The sequence below is a fragment of the Azolla caroliniana genome, unplaced genomic scaffold (assembly GCF_043228905.1).
Source record: "Azolla caroliniana isolate FFs.n. ecotype wild unplaced genomic scaffold, voAzoCaro1.0.p SCAF_8, whole genome shotgun sequence".
NCBI classification, from domain to species: Eukaryota; Viridiplantae; Streptophyta; class Polypodiopsida; order Salviniales; family Salviniaceae; genus Azolla; species Azolla caroliniana.
In genome coordinates, this window is record NW_028230443.1 from 16449880 (window position 1) to 16470129 (window position 20250).

The 20250-nt window shown below is 38.2% G+C and overlaps 2 protein-coding genes across 2 annotated transcripts; both read right to left on the reverse strand.

The window, feature by feature from the left end:
- Positions 1–1846: 1846 nt before the first annotated feature.
- Positions 1847–3534, reverse strand: LOC147861104 (uncharacterized; the record flags this gene model as incomplete). The annotated part of the gene is made up of 1 exon (XM_087323341.1): positions 1847–3534. A coding segment is annotated over one exon (1554 nt), but the record flags the coding sequence as incomplete, so codon positions are not given.
- A 4390-nt stretch (positions 3535–7924) lies between these two features.
- LOC147861105 (vacuolar protein sorting-associated protein 32 homolog 1-like) lies at positions 7925–11134 on the reverse strand. The gene is made up of 6 exons (XM_087323957.1): positions 10905–11134; positions 9891–9990; positions 9712–9797; positions 9168–9259; positions 8539–8653; positions 7925–8428 (listed from the first exon to the last, which is right to left on the reverse strand). The coding sequence occupies exons 1-6, from the start codon at positions 10974–10976 to the stop codon at positions 8216–8218; spliced, it is 678 nt and encodes a 225-aa protein (XP_087180083.1). The 5' UTR covers positions 10977–11134; the 3' UTR covers positions 7925–8215.
- Positions 11135–20250: the final 9116 nt, after the last annotated feature.

Sequence of the window (20250 nt, forward strand, 5' to 3'; positions counted from 1 at the left end):
TGGAAATTGTTCTGGTCAATTTTGAATGTTCCAAAGTGTACTATGGTCAATATTTCCTAGCAAGCTCCAAGGATGGGAGATCTTTGTGAGTACCTTGTACTCCAGTTGATCTTGTAAGCTTTTAGTTGTATTCAGGTAAATATTTTCTAGCAAGTTAAGAGTGTTTTAGACATTTTTCCCTTGAGTATAATTGAAAGACTTTGTTCACATCATAGGGTTTGAATTTCCATGTTACAACGGAACACTGCCCTCGTGAACTCAAAAATCTACCTTTACATGTTTATTTTTCATATAGCATTATCCACCCCATCACAAATCTATGGCATTAGAAGTCTAGTTCCTTTTTCCTTTATTTTGACCAAACCTCAATTAGTCATGCTAATTCTGACAACGGTTTATTCATAATAACATCATTGAGAATCTAAATGAAATCCTCTCAATTAATGTTACTATGATGACTCAATTGCCAACCCCTTTCAAATCAATTAAGGTATACCTATCATGTGCATGAGGTGATCACTGATGATATTATTAAATTGAACTACTTCATTTCAAATCAGTCAGTGAACATTATGCGCACTTTTATTTTTATCGCATCAACTCATATAGAGGAAGTATGTACATCGTTGGCAAAGCCAAAGATAATTTTTATGTAATACACACACACACACACACACACATGGGAGTATCCTCTAGGGTATTATGTTCCCAATAATTTGCTTATCTTTTGTAGGTCTACATCTTAAGACATCAAATGATCAAGTATTAGCATGATGTCTGATATTTTTGGAACACCTTACATGACCCACATTAGAGTCCAAGATTATATGAAGGGGATAATCTATCAACTCTCACATCACGGTCTCAGGTGCAAGATTTCTAGTTCAATTACTAATGTGGTTGGTAGCAACCTTGATCTTTCAATGGTATAAGATGGATATTATGTCATAGGCCAATATATGCTACTAGACTATCATGGATGATTTTTTTTTGTGGTCGTGGAGGTTCCCCCTTAACTAAAGGAGAGGAACTCAAGAAAATTATAAAACCCCAAAAGAGGGTAAATATTTAACTCTCGAAAAACAATCTCTAAACCCCAAGGCCTCCTAGTACAATAGCTCAATGTTTTGTTTATATTTTCGTCCTACAGTTCATGTTTCGAGCTCAAGTCACTAAGATCAACATCCCTCTCTTTTTTTCTTTGTCTTTTTTCTCAAATGTATGTTCATATTAAAGTAGCACGATGATACAAAAAACCCTTGCTATCTGAGCCGAGCCAATATCAATATCCCTCTCTCTTGTTTTATTTTTTTGTTCTCAATTGTATGTTCATATTAAAACAACATGATGGTAAAAAAAAAGCATTGCTATTCTTATTATAGAAGTAAGGATCTCATGGTAAGGTAAAGACTTTTAGGTGGTGCAATAGTATGTGTCATAAAGGCTACTCCTCAAGAGACAAGAAATCCACATAGATTAGTTGTGAAATTTCCCAAATCAATTTTCCTTTTAACCTTTGGAATTATGTTATACTCAATGGAAACCATCAAACAAGAACCCATAAGTGTACAACATACCTTGATACTTAAGGTGGTGAAAGAAATATTATGTGATGATGAGGATAAAGATTTGGTTCCCTGAACAAAAACCTACTAAAAAGGTAACAAAACATCCCAAGTTAACAATGGCCAAAGTTGAAACATAACAATCCAAATTGCCTAAATAGTTGGGCATGTAAGGAGTCCACGATTGGCATCCTCTTAAATCATTGTACAAAAAAACATGCCCCATCAAAAACGTGTTGGTGCTTTAAAGCCATTGGCAAAGTCAACTCACCCACCATCAGTGTTGCCTTTTGACGGCTAACATTGCCTGTCATGAGAACGGTATTCCAAAAATTTTGCCCGTCAAATTGACGGTTTGTCAAAAAAAATGCCCTTCAAAAAGTAAATACATCGAATATTTGTACGAAACAATATATTATATCCTTCTATCCTTTGCATCTTTCCAAATTTCATGTACACGATCCCATTGTATTTCTTCAATGCGTGGCCCATTCAATGAGACTCGCATTAAATCATCTAAATGCTCTATATTCAATCGATTTCTTTTCATCTCTTTGATGAGATTTTGCTTAGAGAACCCTCTCTCACACGAAACTGTGCTAGAAGGAATAACCAAAGTAGCTTGCCATAATTTCATCAAATGAGGGAAACTATCTTGCCAATCCTTCATTTTGCAAAACATACGCCAAGCTTCATGCATAGTATAGCCTTCACAATTTAAACGTAAAGTGTCAACAAACCTATAGAGTTCCATTTCACAAGCCTTTGCATCATGTGAAATTTGAGGACATGCATTGACATCAACATTTGGCTGTAAGTGAGAAATCAAAATTCCCAACCATGTCTTTGCTTTACTATCCCTAATCACATCATCATCTGCATAATGGCATGGGCTGAATAATTTTGCTGCATTGAAGAGGCTTAAGTCAGGGAATCTTGCATTTAGTCCATCAATAACATTTTGCACATAATTTTGAGATAGTTTAATACAACTTTCAAGTGATCCATCTATAAATGGCCTCATTCCCTTAGATTTTGCAATATTGGGATTTGGATCATTTTGACTTGCTTTATCCATAGGAATTTGTTTGAAGTATAGTTCATGTCTATATGTAACGCCATCTTTATCCTCTATTTCCAAAAACCCAACTTTAGAACATCTTAAGAACTTGGATAAATACATTGTTCCATCCGCAAATGTGTCATTTCTCAAGAAAGACCTCCGCAAATTAGAAATTGTAATATCAATTTCTGCACCAATTGAAGTTACATCCAAATTCTCTTTTTGAAGTTTCAAGCTCAAGATATTCATCAAATGCAACACATCAGCCATCATACAAAAGCAAAATTGCACACTATAGATACAAGCTTTATTATACCACTCGTTTAAGTTCTCTTTCTTCCAAATAGTAAGTATTGCAGGCATTATACTCACTAGTCTTTCCATGACTTGACCACGTGACAACCAACGAATATTATGAATTTGTAATGGTCTATGAGCATCCAATTGCATTTGTTCCAAGAGCTCTAAAATTTCATGTGTCCTTTTGGTACTATTGTTAGCCCATGCATATACCTTATTTGCAATTTTTTCTACAAGAATGAGCTCAGGGATATCTTTAGATACATCTGAAATAACCAATGCTTCTCTATGAGCAATACAATGTACACCAACCAAATTTGGGATATCATTTTTCATTAATGTTACTGTTCCAATTTCACTACCAATCATTGATGATGCACCATCAGTTGCCAATCCGATCAACTTGTTCATGTTGAGGCATCGATCGCCTAATAGATGCTTAACATGTTCATATATAGTTCTACCTTTACCATTGGGAATTTTCAGCAAACCCATATATTCAGTTTGCTTAGGCCCACAACCACCACATTGCAAATATGTAACATACATAATGAGATGCAACTCTAATCCATTGTCAGTACTTTCATCTAGCATCAAAGAGTAGTATGGGGAATATTAGGTTTGAGCTTTAAATTTCTAGAAGATATTTCCCGAAGGCAACCAAAAATTCATATCCCCCATATCTACTAGTATAAGATATATAATCATGTTGCTTAGGCATATTAGGCACCTCTAGTAGCACAGCCAAATCACATAATTCTTGGTATGTAGCGATAGACAAATCTTTTTTTGCAATAAAGTACATGAGTTTCATTGTTGTTATGACCTTATTTTTGTTAATATCATCTAATTGTGATACATGCTTTGGGATGGACATTGCTTTCCCTTCAACATCACATATCCACTTTGATGCACATAATTTATGACCACTTGAGTTGACATGGGTCAAAATTGCATCAAGTTGCAAAGTAATGCATCCAGAACCAAGACCCCAAGGCCCAGGACTAGCGTATTTCTCACACCATGCACATTTCATTAATGTTTTGTCTCCTTGCACAATGCATCTTATCCATGGGAATTTATCTCTCCATGCTTCACGGAATTTTCTCTTAGGCTTTTCTTTAGTTATATTAGAGGAACAACTCTCTCGAGTTAAACTCTCTAAATCAGTCCCAAACATATCCATATCCTCATTTAAATCATTGTTTAGATTTATGTCATTGGTATCGTTGGGTGGTTTCCATGCAAACATCGCACTGATGGTTCGTTGGTTTTTTCTTTTAGGAGCCATAATTATTCTGAATAAGAAGAAATGGGTCATGTAAGAAAAGATCATACCATCAGTTCAAAACAATCACTAGCATCATTAAACCCATACATATTAGTTATGACCTGTTGGGCAATGAGATTTTACATGAATATAATTCCCAAACTTTTGCCCTTAAAGAGGAGAGCAATACTAGTTTTGATGGACTAGTAAAAGAATTTGGGTGGATCAGAACAACAAGGGTTTGAAGTGGAGCATCGGGAATAGGAAAAAAGTCAATGGACGAGGCTCAAACTCAGATGTTAAGGTGTGAATGGGGGGGGAGTCACGTATTAGAATTTAGAACAAAAATACGAAGGGTATCAGCTGTAATTACGTGATACTACACCAAAGGGTATTTTGTAATAATATTAACCCAATAACAGATATTATTCTTCCAAATTCCAAGAGGAAATATTTTCCTTGAATTTATTTATTTATTTGTTGGTTTGTTTTTATGCTGTTTGTATTTTCGTCACTGCGAGTTGGACAGAGCTTGAAGGTCGAGAATAAAAGAAATAAAAAAGGAAAAGAGAAATAGAGAATAAATGTAATTTCTCTCTTTCATCTTCTTTTTGACTAAATTTTGCTTCTTTAGTTTGCTTGTTTTGGTCTAAATTTGGGTCTTCTATTTATAGAGACTCTCACCATTAGGGTTTGATATATCGTCTCAGTTCCTTGGATTGAATTTCTGGAGATTTCTTTTCACCTATTTACAACAAACTATTTGTGAATTCTCGAAGAAATTTCATCGTATATATATACCTATATTATAGCTGGAGAAATCAAAGGGTATAGAAGAGCAAAAGGAAGTAGGGGAAACCAACATACTTCAGAAACTGGAGAAGAAAAATCAACCGGAAGAGCAAAATCTCCAGCCAGTGCCTAATCAAGAAGCTGCTAAACAACCAGGTTTTAATCAATATGGCCAAACAAGTCAACAAGTTGGGTATGGTCAACATCAACTCACGTGCTATAACCAACAAGAATCTGCTCCAACCTATGGGCAAGGGGGTTCCTTTCAACCAGGGTATCCCCCTCAAGAGGATTCAACAGGATCTGGTGGTTCTTCTCAAGGTGGTTATGGACAACTTCAATCTGGATATAATACTCAAGGATATGGTACTCAAGGGTCGTTGCCAACTAATTATGGACAACCAAGTAGTTATGGCCAACAACCTTCTAGCTATGGAGCTTCACAACCAGGATCAAGTGCATTATATGGTAGTCAGGGGCCAATACAACCCCCACCAAACTATGCTATTCAAGGGTCTATTCCTCCACCACAATCTGGTTATGCTCACCCTACCTCAGCTCAACAAGGCTATGGAAACTCGACAAGCTATGGAAACACTTATGATGACCATTCTCAAGGCACTGCTCAGCATGTATACAATCAAGGTGAGGGGAAAGGTGGTGTTAGTACTGGTGGTTTGGATTCAAGTAATGTGTCTGTTGCATCTGGCGTGGTCTCTTCCACTACAGAGGGCTGAAATCAAGTAGAGAACTTTTGGTTGCAATTTGGTGGAGTGTCATCCTCTGCAGAGAGTTGAATGAAACCTATGAGGTACTAATGTTTATTTAATCATGGAGATTGTGTTTTTGTTATCTAAGACTTTGCTTCCGTTGTGGAAGAGGTCAGTACATTTTGTTGTTTCTTTTTCAGTGCAAATGTTATGTTCCCCCCTCTTGTTTCAGTTAGTTTTTAAGTGACTATTTGAGTAATGACAATCACAAAACTATTTGAGTAATGCAAAATCTCCAGCCATTTTTGTAGAAGAGCAAAAGGAAGTAGAGGTAGCACAAGCACCTGAACAAAGTGAAAACAGAATTGAAAGGAAGATACAAGAAATTGGCCAAGTATGTCCAAAAAAATGAAGATTGGGTGCAATTAGAAAACTGTAGACCAACGTGCACATTCTGTCTTCTAACTGCAAGACGAGAGATCAGTTTCTTAACTTTGATTTCAGACAAGCAGAAAGATAGTATCCATCCACTGAGAAGGCTGGTTGTCAAAGTCATAAATTGAAATATAAAAGCCTCCGGATCCATCTACATATAATGGTGACTTGAATCGCTTCTTGGAATTTTTGTTTGGCAGTGTTCAGGTCTACGAGTGATGCACATATCACAACCATATAAGACAGGAATGAATAATCACAACTATTCAGATGATATCAGTCATTCTGGAAAGACTAGCAGCAAAAATGGATTGGAGAGAGAGAGAGAGAGAGAGAGAGAGAGAGAGAGAGAGAGAGAGAGAGAGAGAGAGCTACCTTAGATGGTTGAGGAGGACTGCTGCAGGAGATGTTGAATCTATGAGTAGCTGGCAACGAGCAACAAGCTTCCAGCAAGGTGCAGGGCTGAGGGAGCAACGAACAAACAGGGAAAATGGGGGAAAATGGGGGAAAAGGGGGAAAAGGGGGGAAAAGGGAAGTAAAGATTCATAATTTAGACTCTATTAGTTTTTTTACCTTTTTGTTACACACATAGTTATTAGTGACATATGTGAGCCTTTCAAATTCCTACACTCCCAATGCAACTTGAACAATTTGTTCCTACTACCTAGGACTATACTACTATAGTATTGGTCTTAGTAAAATTTGACGGTATTATGAAATTTTAAGCCTTCATTTTTACGTTTTCATAAAACATATGCCCGTCAAGATTGACGGTTTCATTTTAAAATTAACTTTCATATACGGTTAAATTTGCCAAAAACGTTCAAAACGGCCGTCAAAAGGCAACACTGCCCACCATTGCCTATCAAAGAAACACTTTTGCATAGAATAATAGCCAAGAATGCTATCCTACACCCAAAACCCTAGTGAAAGGGTAATGTCATGTACATGAAACTTTCATCACTAGCCTAAGTTCCATCTTTTATCAACTTAGGATATACATCATTCTCGTGCATTGCTAATATCGCTTTCTTACCATCAAATAACCAATCTTTCCACGATTCCTCTATCACCTATACCAAAATAAGGGCCACAAGAATAGCCATTGCAACTATTAATAGCCAAATATAGTCAAATCCAAGAGCAAATGAAACCTAGTGGACATCATCCTAAGGCACGATTTGCCAATGTAACTCACAAACAAGATTTTGTGCAATTACCATGCCAAGCCATGTCATACGATAAAACTTAGACTTCAGATTTTCCATTCCATCCCAATGTAATAACTATGAGGATACGAGCAATTCTACACTCAGGTGGTTGCCACTTGACTAATGCCAAACTCCTTTGCTGAGTGCACTAAGTGTTGAACTACGATGAATCTACAATTCTTTTTTCCCATGGTTTACACTAACCTTTTCCACAAAATATCAAATTTTCTCCACCCACAATTGACTTACTATCCACATACCTTTTTAAGAGGCTAGATACTCAAGCAATCATATGATCTTCCAAATTTAAGATCAATGCTCCCCTTAAGCACTTTGGGGGTACAAATATGGCTTCATGAAACTCAATTTATGCTGATTCTTGACACAATGTGCCCTTTGGTTAATTTGCTAAATGATCACGTGATTCATTGTCCATGGTAGCAACGGATAAAATAACAAATCATCGGAATCATCCAACTCAACAGGAGTCAAGTTAGTTTTATTTTCCCTATAACTTCTTTTTACTAGTTATTTGAACTCTGATCATAAGTAGAAGATTACACACAAAAGACAAAATGTAGTATAAATGGCAAAACAATTTCGAAGCATGTGGAAAAGAAATGTTCTCTTGGATTTTTGTTTGATTCTTCATAATATTTGAATATAGCTATATAATGGTGACAACAAGATGTAAGCTAGAAGAAGAAGGTAATACAAGATTTCAGGGGGGGTGAGAGGGCATACAACATGTAATGGTTAATGGTTAATGATTAATGTATGGGAGGGGAATTTAAAAACCTTGTCATAGATAATACAATATGGTTTGTCATTTGAGAAAAATGATGTAGCAATAAGCTTGGGACTGAAGTTTATAGTGCCATTTCTGCTTGCAATGCAGCAAGTTCCTCTTCTTCTTCGTTCCTATGATGAGATTGAGACTTACTCTGTAATGATGAAGGCTGCCGAGAAGGTATATTCATCGGTGGTACCTTTATTGGTGCCTGTGAGATTGTTGGTTTTTGCAAAAGTTGTTCTTCAAGCTCTGCTTCTTCAAGATCTTCTAGCTCGGCTTCCAACTCATCCTTTTCGCATAAAAAATAAATATACCATTTCTTTTAGTCGATATAAATCATTTTAAGATTTGTTCAAAGTACTCTCTTCTTTGTGATTAAAGAAGGATCTTTTTCTTTACCTCGTCGAATTCTGCTGAGCTGCCAATCGGTGCAGATAATGCATCTTGTATTTGCTTCATGTTTTCGGTTTGCTCGTTTATTTCATCCATTGTTTTATCGACATCATTTATATTCCTAAGAAAGTTCTCCCAATGTAAACAAATCAAACCAAAAAAAATAGATAGCTCCCTACAACATCTCCCAGATAGAAACCAAAACCAAACATCGAATCTATATTCCTAAACAAGTTCTCGAACAACTTCTATCTATTTGATGTTTTGGAATCGATTACCAAAATAAATTCTATTTAATGTTTTGCAATCTATTTGAAGTTGTTAGAGATCGATTCCATGTTTGATTTGGTTACATTCGAGAACTAAATCAAACATGGAATCGATCTCTAACGACTTCTCCATGTAACGCAATCAAACGTTTATCTGTACCAAGTTCTCCCACATAAACAATTTCTTCCACATGAAAACCGTCAAAGAACAAAATTCTGCTAAAGTTTTTATTGTTGCACTACACATTGTATATTGTTCTTTGGGGCATAAAAGTTAGTCCTCAAAACAGGAGGCATTTATGGGTTTATAGTTTTGTAAGCTCTTTTTCTATTCAAAACATATGAAGGGTAAATGGAAATACTCACATTGCTTTTTGCATCGATTTCATAGCCACAGCACCATTCCGGAGTGCATCCACAGTCTCAGTTGTAGCTTTTGCTCCTTCCAACAAGATTACCTGCCAAAACATAGTACTAGTTAAGTTCATGAATGGTGACATTACATTGACACACAAAATATCCCCAAAATCTGGCATGGCCATTACTTACCAGAGGAAAAATTAAGATCAAACTGATTTCTTTTACTCATGTTCACTCTTGGTGGGGTTTTCGTTTTCTTCCAACAGAATTGTATGTCTTCTTAAATTCTTTTCACCGAAATGTTATCTTAGATTCTTTTTCCTATCCTTTACATGCTTGTATTTCCCATTTTTCTTTCTTTTATTAGATAAGATGTTGAATGTTGATCAGTGTAATGTGGGATTCCAATCATATACATAGTGATGTATAGCATAGACCTATTTTGTTTCCGAGTTTTTAAATTTTTAACTAATGGGGGAATGAAAGAATTGTGTCTTTGTAGTGGGAAAATTTAAAAATAGGAATGAGACAATATGATAACAAATTTGACCTGGTCATGAATGCGAAGTTGGAATTTGCCTAATTGTTCAACTTGTGATTCATACAATTTCTTCTTTTTCAGGCATTGAATTGCCGCTGGCATAGAATAGATAAAACAAAGAATACAAAACATATCATCTTAAAACGATCAAATCAATAAAACTATCTCAAAAATAAGCAGTAAGTAACCTCTTTTATTCTTGAGCCGAGTATACTCTTTAGCACGTTCAATTTCTTGAGAAATCTTCTTCTGAAGTACTCTCTCTTTCTTCTCCAACATTTCTAGAGTCTGGATATACATAAACAAATATAGAAACACATAAACTAAGCTATACAAACTTTCACTTAATCTCATATATATATAAAAACTCTATGAGGTTAATGGGTGTTCATAAAAACAAAAGATGGTCGTTTTTTACAGTTAGAGCCAAAAGAAAAATTATAAATCTAGTGTTTTTCTTTTTGTGTAAATCTTATGATTTTTGTGCGTTTTCAACGGATTAAGCTAGACACCTATATTTTTATAGCGCAATCATACCATAAAAGACAGACTCAACAAGCTTGAAACAAAAATGAATTGTAAAGAGAATGGAAGATATTTTAGAACAAATAAGAGATTACATCCTAAAATGTTGTTGTCTCATCTTCGAGAATGAAGACTCAAATAAATACGTCTTAAATTACTAAAAAATCTACATAAGTTACCAGATAATGTCTTGTTAGCTAAGCATTTTTAACATTCTGAGCTTAGATGGACCAAAACATTTCTGCCTCCAAAATATCTCTGACATGAAATGATCCAAAATGGAGAAGTCTCCAGAGTGAGGGAAGCTCCTTCGGTGTTGGGACATAATGGCATGGATTTTTAGGTGGAAAAAATGGCCTATGAGAACGAATGGGAAATTACATCTTAAAAATGTCATCGATATCTTTGAGAATAACAAACCAAACCGAATATTAACCAAATTAGTGAGATCTGCCTAAGGTACCAGATAATCTCTAATCTCTTTATAATTCTGGGGTGCCAATCAACAGACCGACCGGAAGATCTTCAATCAACATGTGTCAATCAGAGAAGGAGTGGTCTCCGAATGGAGGGAAAAACACCTTTGGTGGTATCAGGTGAAAATGGCCTTGATTTGTCGATTTAACAAGAGTGACAGGGCCAGGTCCAGATGGAGAGAGAGAGAGAGAATTAAATACCTCATGGAGCTGATCTAGACTTGAAACAGAAGAAGCTTCTTTCTTACTCTTCCCAAACAACCTGCTAAACATGGCAACAACAAACAAAACAAAACAAACAAACAGAGAGACAGGAGGGGAAGATTTGGGAGAAAGAATAAAAAAATTCCAACCCCCTCTGTTATTACTGATGTTTCAATTCATGAAGAACAAGATTGAAGACAAATGGGAGACAGGTTTCTTTTTCTTCTTCTTCTTCTTTTCCCTCTCTTCAATCGGAAGCTCCCCTCTGTCTCTCTGTCTCTGTCTTTTTCACTTTCAAAAATGCTCTGTTGCTGGCTTCCTCTTTTCCTGTCTCTCTCTCTCTCTCTCTCTCTCAATTCATTTCAATTCATTTCAATTCATTTTGCTCAAATTGAGATTTGAACCCACAACCATTTCAATTCACTCTCTCTCTCTCTCTCTCTCTCTCTCTCTCTCTCTCTCAAACACATTCAATTCATTTTGCTCAAATTGAGACTTGAACCCACAACCATTTCACTTCGAAGACAATAATCAAATCTATCTATCTATCAATCTCAAACACATTCAATTCATTCAAACAATTCATTCTGCTCAATTTGAGATTTGAACCCACAGCCATTTCAATCCGTTCTCGAGAATTCATTCAATCCCGACAAATCCCGACAATGTCTCCTGCGCCCAACTATATATAACCTCCCGAAACCATCGGCCCATTCTCTCCCATACTCCCATGCCATCCATCACCTTGATCCATATCTATACAACATATCTGTACAACCTCGTTGCTCTACCCCCCATCAAAATCTCAAGGAAACCTAAAAAACAAGGAACCATGTTCGAATTTCCGCTGATTCGATCGGTGAAAATCACAATGAACCATGCGTGCTCTTTGGTTTCGTGACATAGGAATTCCATTTTCCATGTTGCATGGTTCATTGCGGTTTCGAATGGAAGAATAGAATGATAGTATAGAGTTTAATGAGTGAGCCGGTCAATAAGCATCGTTTTCTTTCGAAGAAAACTAGTCGTTATTAGAGTTCTCTCTCTCTCTCTCTTTGCTTTGACTTCTTCCCATTACAATATCATTGTTATCCATGAACTCCAAGTCAAATGGAAGAATATATAAGAAGTATAGAGCTTATCGGCGAGTCGGTCAACAAGCATCACTTTCTTAGAAGAAAACTAGTGGTTATTGGAGCTCTCTCTCTCTCTCTCTCTCTCTGACTCTTCTCATTATGTACTTATGACAATTCATACAACACCATCGTGAACCGCAAAGCTCAACCAACTTTTCTCTTTTTCTTTTTCTTAATCAACTTACCCTAATAGTAAGCTATTATGTGATCAACTCACGACCTTGCGTTTAATAACATTTTTCCTAAACTATAAACCACATTAGTGTGTCAAACTCGCAACCTCATGATCTCCAAACGTTTAGCACAATCATCTCAACTGTAGCCTTGTTGGCTCTCTTGCTCTCATATTGCCTTAACTTTGTCTCTTTCCATTGCTCAAGACTTGGAACTACCATCTTTATTTATATATATATACATTATATACATACGTAAAGAGGGGGGGGGGGGGGGGGAGATGCGATAAGGAATAAAGAAGGCATAAAGATATTAAACTCAATATGGAGTGTTTGTGCAACGGAACAGAATGGATAAAGTAAATATGTGAGTGTGTATGTGTGTTTAAGAGATAAGGTTAGAGAGCAATAGATTTTATATCATCTTTGGAGGTCAAATATGATCTATGAGACAAAAAACATGTAATGTTTCCATGTAATACATGTGTGAGTTGCAAGTTTGGACATTCAAGAGATTTACTAACGAATGTCACAATTGAGAGTGCGCACTATGACTATGAGAGAAATTCATGCAAGTATTGGGTTGGCTGTTAGACGTGTGCAAAACATAATTGAATGTGATGAAATGCAGGGCATTGTATCAAAGTGTGATACCCACACTCTCAAACTTGTTTAGGGAAAATGCACATAGTCAACTGGTCTCATCACTTGTGCCCTAAAATCCTTTATCACATTGAAATCATCACAAGGTCAAATGGAAAAAATGGTTTGAATGGTGGACAATGAAATAGATAGATAGATTCCTTTTAGTATCCACAAGAGAACAATTGTGATTAGACCAATGGAAAAAATGGTTTGAATGGTGGACAATGAATGAAATAGACGGATAGATTCTTTTTAGTATCCACAAGAGAACAATTGTGATTAGACCAAACCTAGGTTCTCTCAAATTTATGAGTTGAATGCTAGGGTGTAAATTACTAAGTGTGTGTGTGTGTGTGTGTGTGTGTGTGTGAGAGAGAGAGAGAGAGAGAGAGAGAGAGAGAGAGAGAGAGAATTGACGATGTTGGAGAATGCAAGGAATCTAAACCATGAAGAGAGACATTTGAGCAAGGTGACAAAATTTGTAGTATTTGGATTCCAAGAGCTCTAAAGTTTGTTGTTAGTCATGGTGGTGTTTTCTTTTGCAACGAAAGGCATTATTTATGGAGAGAGACTGAGAGAGAATCATGTAACAAAGAGAAAAAATGTATATTAGTAATAGGAGATAATCCGCAACAAATCAATCAACGTTACAGAAGAGGAGACACATGTTTTATATCGTAGTTATTCCTTATGGCAATAAGGAGGTGGATTTTAATGTACAATCACATTGGACATAGTTGAGTTTGATTTTCACCACAAAGCAACCTTAATTTATAAGTGATGTCAACATTAAATTATAAGTGATGACTTTGTATGAAGGCAATGTTTTCACATTGTGCTTTAGCATTCTTGAAGATAATTATGCCCCACTTACGTTGGGCAAGCATCAATTCTCAAAAGTAGGCATCTTTATTCCAAATCTAATCATACACAAGCATCCATCTATGTCATCAAGGATACTCACAAACAAATTACATGGCAAAGATTAAAGGAATGTGAGTTATCACAAATCTTATTTCTCCTTAGGATTTTTGTTAGGGAATTCCCATTCCCATTATATATTTATAGTGGATTGAACACCCAAACCCAATGGATAGGAATCATATGCTTTATAAATAGATTATTAAGATCTTGTTTTTAGTTTTTTTAAGAGAAAACAAGTATTATCTATTGAAATCCTTGTACTGTGGTTAGGGTTAGCATGAGAACACACAAACACACATGAGAGAGAGAGAGAGAGAGAGAGAGAGAGAGAGAATATGTACAATGAGCTACTATATTTAGAAATACTTTATGGCTTTATATAACCTTGATAACAAAATTGTGACTAACCCTAGATACTTTTCACATGAGGTTCCCTATCTAGGGTACGTTCACACACACACACACACACGTCTAGGCTTACATTTCTAACACTCTTGCTTAAGACTAGGTGCTACAATGTAGGATTACAAAATGTCCGCTACGGACAAAGTGCTTATGAACTCTTACAAAAAACCCACAATGGGCTAAGGCTACACGCTATTGCTATCTTGCTAGCTCGTTAGCTAGCTTGTTCCTGTTAGTTCTTGATTGGCCTGCTCTACTAGTTCTTTGTCCGCTATTGCTGGCCATCAAAGTTTTGAGACTTGTTGGAGTTGTTACCTTTTGAATTACTTCGATCTTTGCTTCATCAACATGAATTCCTTCTTGGCACGCCACATTTTCCACATTACGTTTTCTTGTATATACGACAATTTCATCTAGAAGCTCATCTCGGAAAGGACGTGAAAATTGATCTCGTTTGGTTGAATCAATCAAGGGTTTGAAGTTGATGTCATTCTTCTTTTGAACCAAAACAATAGGTGACACACACTTCAAATCCTCCATATGATAAATGAAACTCACTTTGCAACAATGCTTTGAACTCCTTTATAAGTCTTCCTTTTGCACAATCCCCAATTGTCAAAGCTTTTGGGTAACTGGTACACTTTCCTTCAACTTGATGTGGTGCTTGATGCCTTATCTTATCTCTGAATAATCATCTATGAATAACTTTGGAAACTTAGAAAGAAGAGGAATAAACCTTAGATCCTCTTTTTTTTATCAAGAAAACATATCCTTCCATTAGTTTTAAAAAGCATATCAACTACAAAATACAAAATAGATGGAAAGGAAGTGACTATCCTTCCCTAATCTGTCTTGTGTAAGACAATATGGCTAGCCATGAATCCTTCGTTTGATAGACTTGATTGAGCACTTCCTCAATAGCTGAGGCATACCATGAATTTGCATATGCTTGAAGCAAATCAATCTTCCTCATCATGTTTATGTTCAACATATCCAAATATATAGAGTCCACAAACCTACACTTTGAATTGAATGCATGTCAAACAGTTCTTGTGCTTGTGTTAAGATATTATTTTTTGCATACATATAAAATAAAACATATATAATATCTTGAATTAGTGCATTCTAAGAAGCCACATCCCAAACCGGAAGCCCCTGAAGATCGATTATGTGCGGAAACGTATGTGTGAGGATCTGTCGAAGTGTTCGCCAAACAACACAGAAGGAAGACAAGAGAATAGAGAGAAGATATATGTGGTTTTAGCTTTAATGGAAGCTTTGTTATTGCATTCTCTTTCTTTCTTTCTTTCTCTCTCTCTCTTTGAGACACTGTTCAAGAACGATCAAGAAGTCATCTTTTACAACGTTAGGTTATTGCTTATATACTAAGCCCTAACTATATGGACAAGTTCACACTAAGATACAAAGTGGAAGGAGTCAGCCTTTTATGCCAACAAAATCCCCCGTAAAAGGACTACTCTTTCCTACATGTACATGTGTTTGAGGTTGTCTCCCCGTAAACCTAGATTACAACACTAATCTAAATTTATGTTACAAGTCGGTCGGCATATAGTCGAGTCGGAAAAGGTGAGGTCTGTGTCGAGCCTAGCATGACTCATTATCATGATTGGTTTGGTCGACTCTTACCTTTTGCTCCTCGTTCGGCTTTCTTTGTCCTTAGTGCTCCAAAGCGTTGATCTAGGAGTGGCTTCGTCAGGCAATCAACGATGTTCACCTTAGTGTCGATCTTCTAGACTTCAAGCTTCTTCTCGGTTATGAGCTCCCAGATGTGATGATATCGCACCTCAATGTGTTTCGTCTTTGAGTGATAGACGAGATTGTTAATGAGGTGAATTGCGCCCTGTGAGTTGCAATAGATGGTCAGCGTTGGTCGGTCAATTCGGCTTGTAGATGAGAAGTCGGCAGACAGTCGGTGCAGCCAGATCGCTTCCTTCGTTGCCTCCGATGCTACTACCTCTATGGTCGACAGGGCCGTGCACTCTTGAAGCTTTGAACTCCATGATATCGCACTGCCACCATAGGTGAAGATGTAGCTCGATGTCGGCTTTTGATTGTCCGATTGTCTGATTGTCCGATCGGTGGTATCCAAGCTGCTTGATGTAGGAGTTGAACTTTTGGTACCACATCCTCGGCGCTTGTTTCAAGCCATAGAGGCTTTTCTTCAGTCGACATACGAGGTGACTTTCCTCCTTCGTCGTCGTGAAGCCTGCCAGTTGAGACATGTAAATGTCTTCTTCTAGATCTCAGTGTAGGAATGTTGTCTTTACATCCAGCTGCTCTAGCTCTAGGTCTTTTGTCGCCACAACTCCTCGTAGGAGTCTGAGGGTGGTCATCTTGACTACTGGTGAGAATATCTCGTTGTAGTCGACCCCATGTTCTTGTTTGAACTCTTTCACGACAAGCCGAGCTTTGTACTTGAGTTTCTCTAAGTCAGATACATATTTGTATCGAAAAACCCATTTGCAAGATAGTGGCTTTCTTCCAGCTGGTAGTTCGACCAAATCCCATGTCTGATTCTTGTGAATCGAGTCGATTTCGGATCATGGCTTGTAGCCATGTATCGGCGTCCATTGCGGCCATAGCTTCTTCATAAGTGCTTGGTTTGCTTGCATTAGTGTAGTTGACGTAGTCGAGGCCAGGTTGGTAGAACTCTGTCTGCCTTCGAGCTCGTCCAGATCTCTTGGGTGCCGAGATTGATGGTTTAGATCCTTCGATCGACTTAGTTGGTTGATCGATATTTGTTGAGCCACCTGTGTCAGGAGCGTTGTTGGATGACCCGCCCCCATGCTGGGATTTCGGTGGTGTCATGGCGTTCTCCCCCGTGAACTTTGTTGACTCGGGTCTGTTTCCAAATCGCATCATGTTGATTGTGCCTTGTTCGACTGTTGTTGAATCGGATCTGTCTTTGATGGCTTTGTCTTCGAGTTCGAAGTCTACTGGACCTCCTACCAATTCGAGTCAGTAGGTATGTTGTCGGCTTGGTCGAGTTCGACTGTTCGTTGAATCTCTGAGTTAGCCCAATGGGTTGGTCCTTCTACGATGTCTCTATCGTCTCTTAAGGATACCTTTTTACTGATTATTTTCTGTTGGTTCCGTTGAGAGAAGATAGAGTCTTCATTGAAGACTACGTCAGTGCTCCGAATCAATTTCCGGTTCTTTGGATCCTATAGCTAGTAGCCGAAGTCCCCATCGGTTCCATAACCGAGAAATATGCATTTCGTTGCATGGGGTACTAACTTAGTCCTTTTCTCCCTGGGGATAAACGCGTAGGTTTCGCATCCGAATATACGGAGCCTATCATAGGTCAGTTTTTTGCTTGACCATAGTGCCTATGGCACTTCAAGCTTGATTACTTTCGACAGTGATAGATTTACCAAGTATACTGCCGTCTGCAATGCCTCAACCTAGAAATCCAACTTTAGTCCAACTTATTGGAGCATTGTCGTCACCCTCTCCTGGATCATTCGGTTGATCCGTTCTGCCACTCCATTCTACATGGGTGTGTAAGGAACGGTCTTTTGATGCCGGATCCCTTTGTCGGACAGGTACTGTTTGAAGGCTCTGGAGGTATATTCTCCTCTGTTGTCGAACCGGAGTGTCTTCACTCTGTATCCCGACCGGTTCTCCACTTCAGATGTCCACCAAGTGAAGACCTCAAGCGTTTTGTCTTTGGACCTAATCGACTAGGCCCAAACCTTCCATGTACAGTCATCTACAAATGTGATGAAGTACCAGGAGCCTCCTAGTGATCGTTCTTGCATGGGCCCGCATATATCTATGTACATGAGCTCTAGGGGATGTCGTACTGTCTCATAGTGAAGAGAGCGCGGACTTTGGGTCTGTTTCCCGTATCGACAATGCTCGCAGAAGTCCGTCTTGGATTGGAGTTTCGGAATGTAGCTGACCGCCATTAGCCGATCGAGTCCGGCTTGAGACATATGGCCAAGTCTGCCATACCATAGGTTTGGGTTGGTCTTTTCGACTACATTCACGGCCCCTTCTGGATTGATCCCCATCAATGGGTACAAGTTATTGTACTTGTGCCCGCCTCCTATCTTCAGGTTTCTTCGGTTGATCATCCATGTTGACTCACTTAGAGTTGTTCGATACCCGTCTTCGGCTAGCATGCCGATGGAGACCAAACTCCTTTTCAGATCAGGTAAGTGCCGAACTTGGTGCAAGGTGATCATGTTGCCATTTGGCAATAGGATGGAAACTTCTCCGGTCCCTACAATTCTGCACTCCTGCCTGTTGCCTAGTTGTATTATGCTGCTGGCGTCGGTTGAATAATTCGAAAACCATTCAATATTAGGGGTCACGTGGAATGTGGCATCGGAATCCAGTAGCCACGTGTCTGCATCCTGTGCACTGTAGAGGACTTCTCTGATCATCGAGTCCTCTATGGAAACGATTTCTCCTGATCGAGTGTCGGCAATAGGCCGAGTTGGCTCGTCCTCGATCACACTTGGTCACGTTCTACTCTCTTTTTTCTTGATTGATCAGCAACCGGAAACATTTTGGCCAGATTTCCTACAGTGTGTGCAGAATTCACCTAATCAGCCCGTTCTCGACTTCGATCGCTATCAGTCTCCCCTCGTCTTCGATCGATTGGTGTTCCGACCAGTTTTGTCGGCTTGTTCTCTGGATCAACTAAATCTGTCGAACGGCTCGGTCGAGTGGTGGGCTTTTACTGATTCATCGATGGTGAGTCCCATCGATTTTCACCGAATGTTCTCGGTGAGGACTTGGCCGATTGTCTCATCCAAAGTTAGGATCGGTCGGCTATTGGCGTGTGTCATGCAGAATACCTCCCAACTCGCCGGCAAGCTCAATAGGAGGGCAAGGGCTTTCACTTCTTCGAAGTTGATCCTGTTACAGGCATGACCATATAATATCCCGTGGTGAGAATTTATCGTAGTATTCTATACATGTGGATAAGTGTGAGGGTTAAACGAGAGTGTAAAGAAGGGGAGGATTACTTTTAATCCTCGGGATTGAGACAACCCATTAGGCCAAGTGTGAACTTGCCTAGGGGCCTTGGGTATCGCTATAAATAAGAGGCCTAGCTACCCTCATTTCATCATATCTTGACTACGTCGAGACTCCGTTCTTGTGGTGGGTCAACTCTTGTAGCGAGCGCTGTCGTGAAGATCCGTCACTAGGCGCAGATCGGGAGGCGGAACTGCCGGGGTTCTAGACCGGAAGGACTCGAAGTTTTTAGTAGCTTTAGCGAGAAAGGATTTAAGGTCGATTGAAAGAGAGAGAGATTGAGATAAGATAGAACACTTGATTCTAGATTAAGAGAGAGATTAAGATTGAACTCTTGATGTTAGATTTGAAGAACAAGGTATATCATCAAAAGGATAACAAATTTTTTGCTTAATATTAATTTTGATTTAAAGTACAAAGATTGCTTGATCCAAAAAAAAATCCCCAAAATTTTTACATTAGTCCTCTCATCTTTTTCCTCCCCTCTTTTATAGATGCCCTCATGCATTTGAGGGTACAAGACATGCATAAAATGCATGTTTGCCATTTGGCGCTCATGTATTACATGTGGTGCATGATAACCATGTCACTCATTTTAGCTCTCATGTAGGAGAATTTACATGTAAAGTTAAAATGATAAAAATATAATTCCAAGAAAATGTGTTGGCTTAGTGGTAAGACTATTGACTCCCAACTTGAAGGTGTAAGGTTCAAATCCTTACTTTCCTTCCTTGTGTATATGTATAAATATTTATTTATTTATTTATCCATCTAGTTTCCGATCGCCGGTTACCATCTCGATCCCTTCGCTCGGGGGTGGTCGGGTGGATCGACACCCTTCTTTCTCTCTCTCCTTTCTACCTATCTATCTTTTATCCTTATCATATGCTTACTTTAGATCATATCTCTAAGACTTGGTATCAGAGCTTATGTTTCTAATGTTTCCTTTGTTTGTTTTTGTCTTCTTGATGGATGGTGATCGATCGTCGTGCAGTCGATCTTGATCCAGATAGCGATCAACAAAGGAACTTCAGTAACTCTTTCTTGTTT

What these genes read in the sequence shown, in the direction of transcription:
- LOC147861105 (XM_087323957.1), bottom strand. Translation starts at nt 10,976, where the DNA reads ATGTTTAGCAGGTTGTTTGGGAAGAGTAAGAAAGAAGCTTCTTCTGTT. An exon ending in TCGGCTCAAGAATAAAAGAG is followed by an intron (nt 9,798 to 9,890) that starts GTTACTTACTGC and finishes ATTCTATGCCAG; the next exon opens with CGGCAATTCAATGCCTGAAA. An exon ending in AACTTCGCATTCATGACCAG is followed by an intron (nt 9,260 to 9,711) that starts GTCAAATTTGTT and finishes ATGTTTTGGCAG; the next exon opens with GTAATCTTGTTGGAAGGAGC.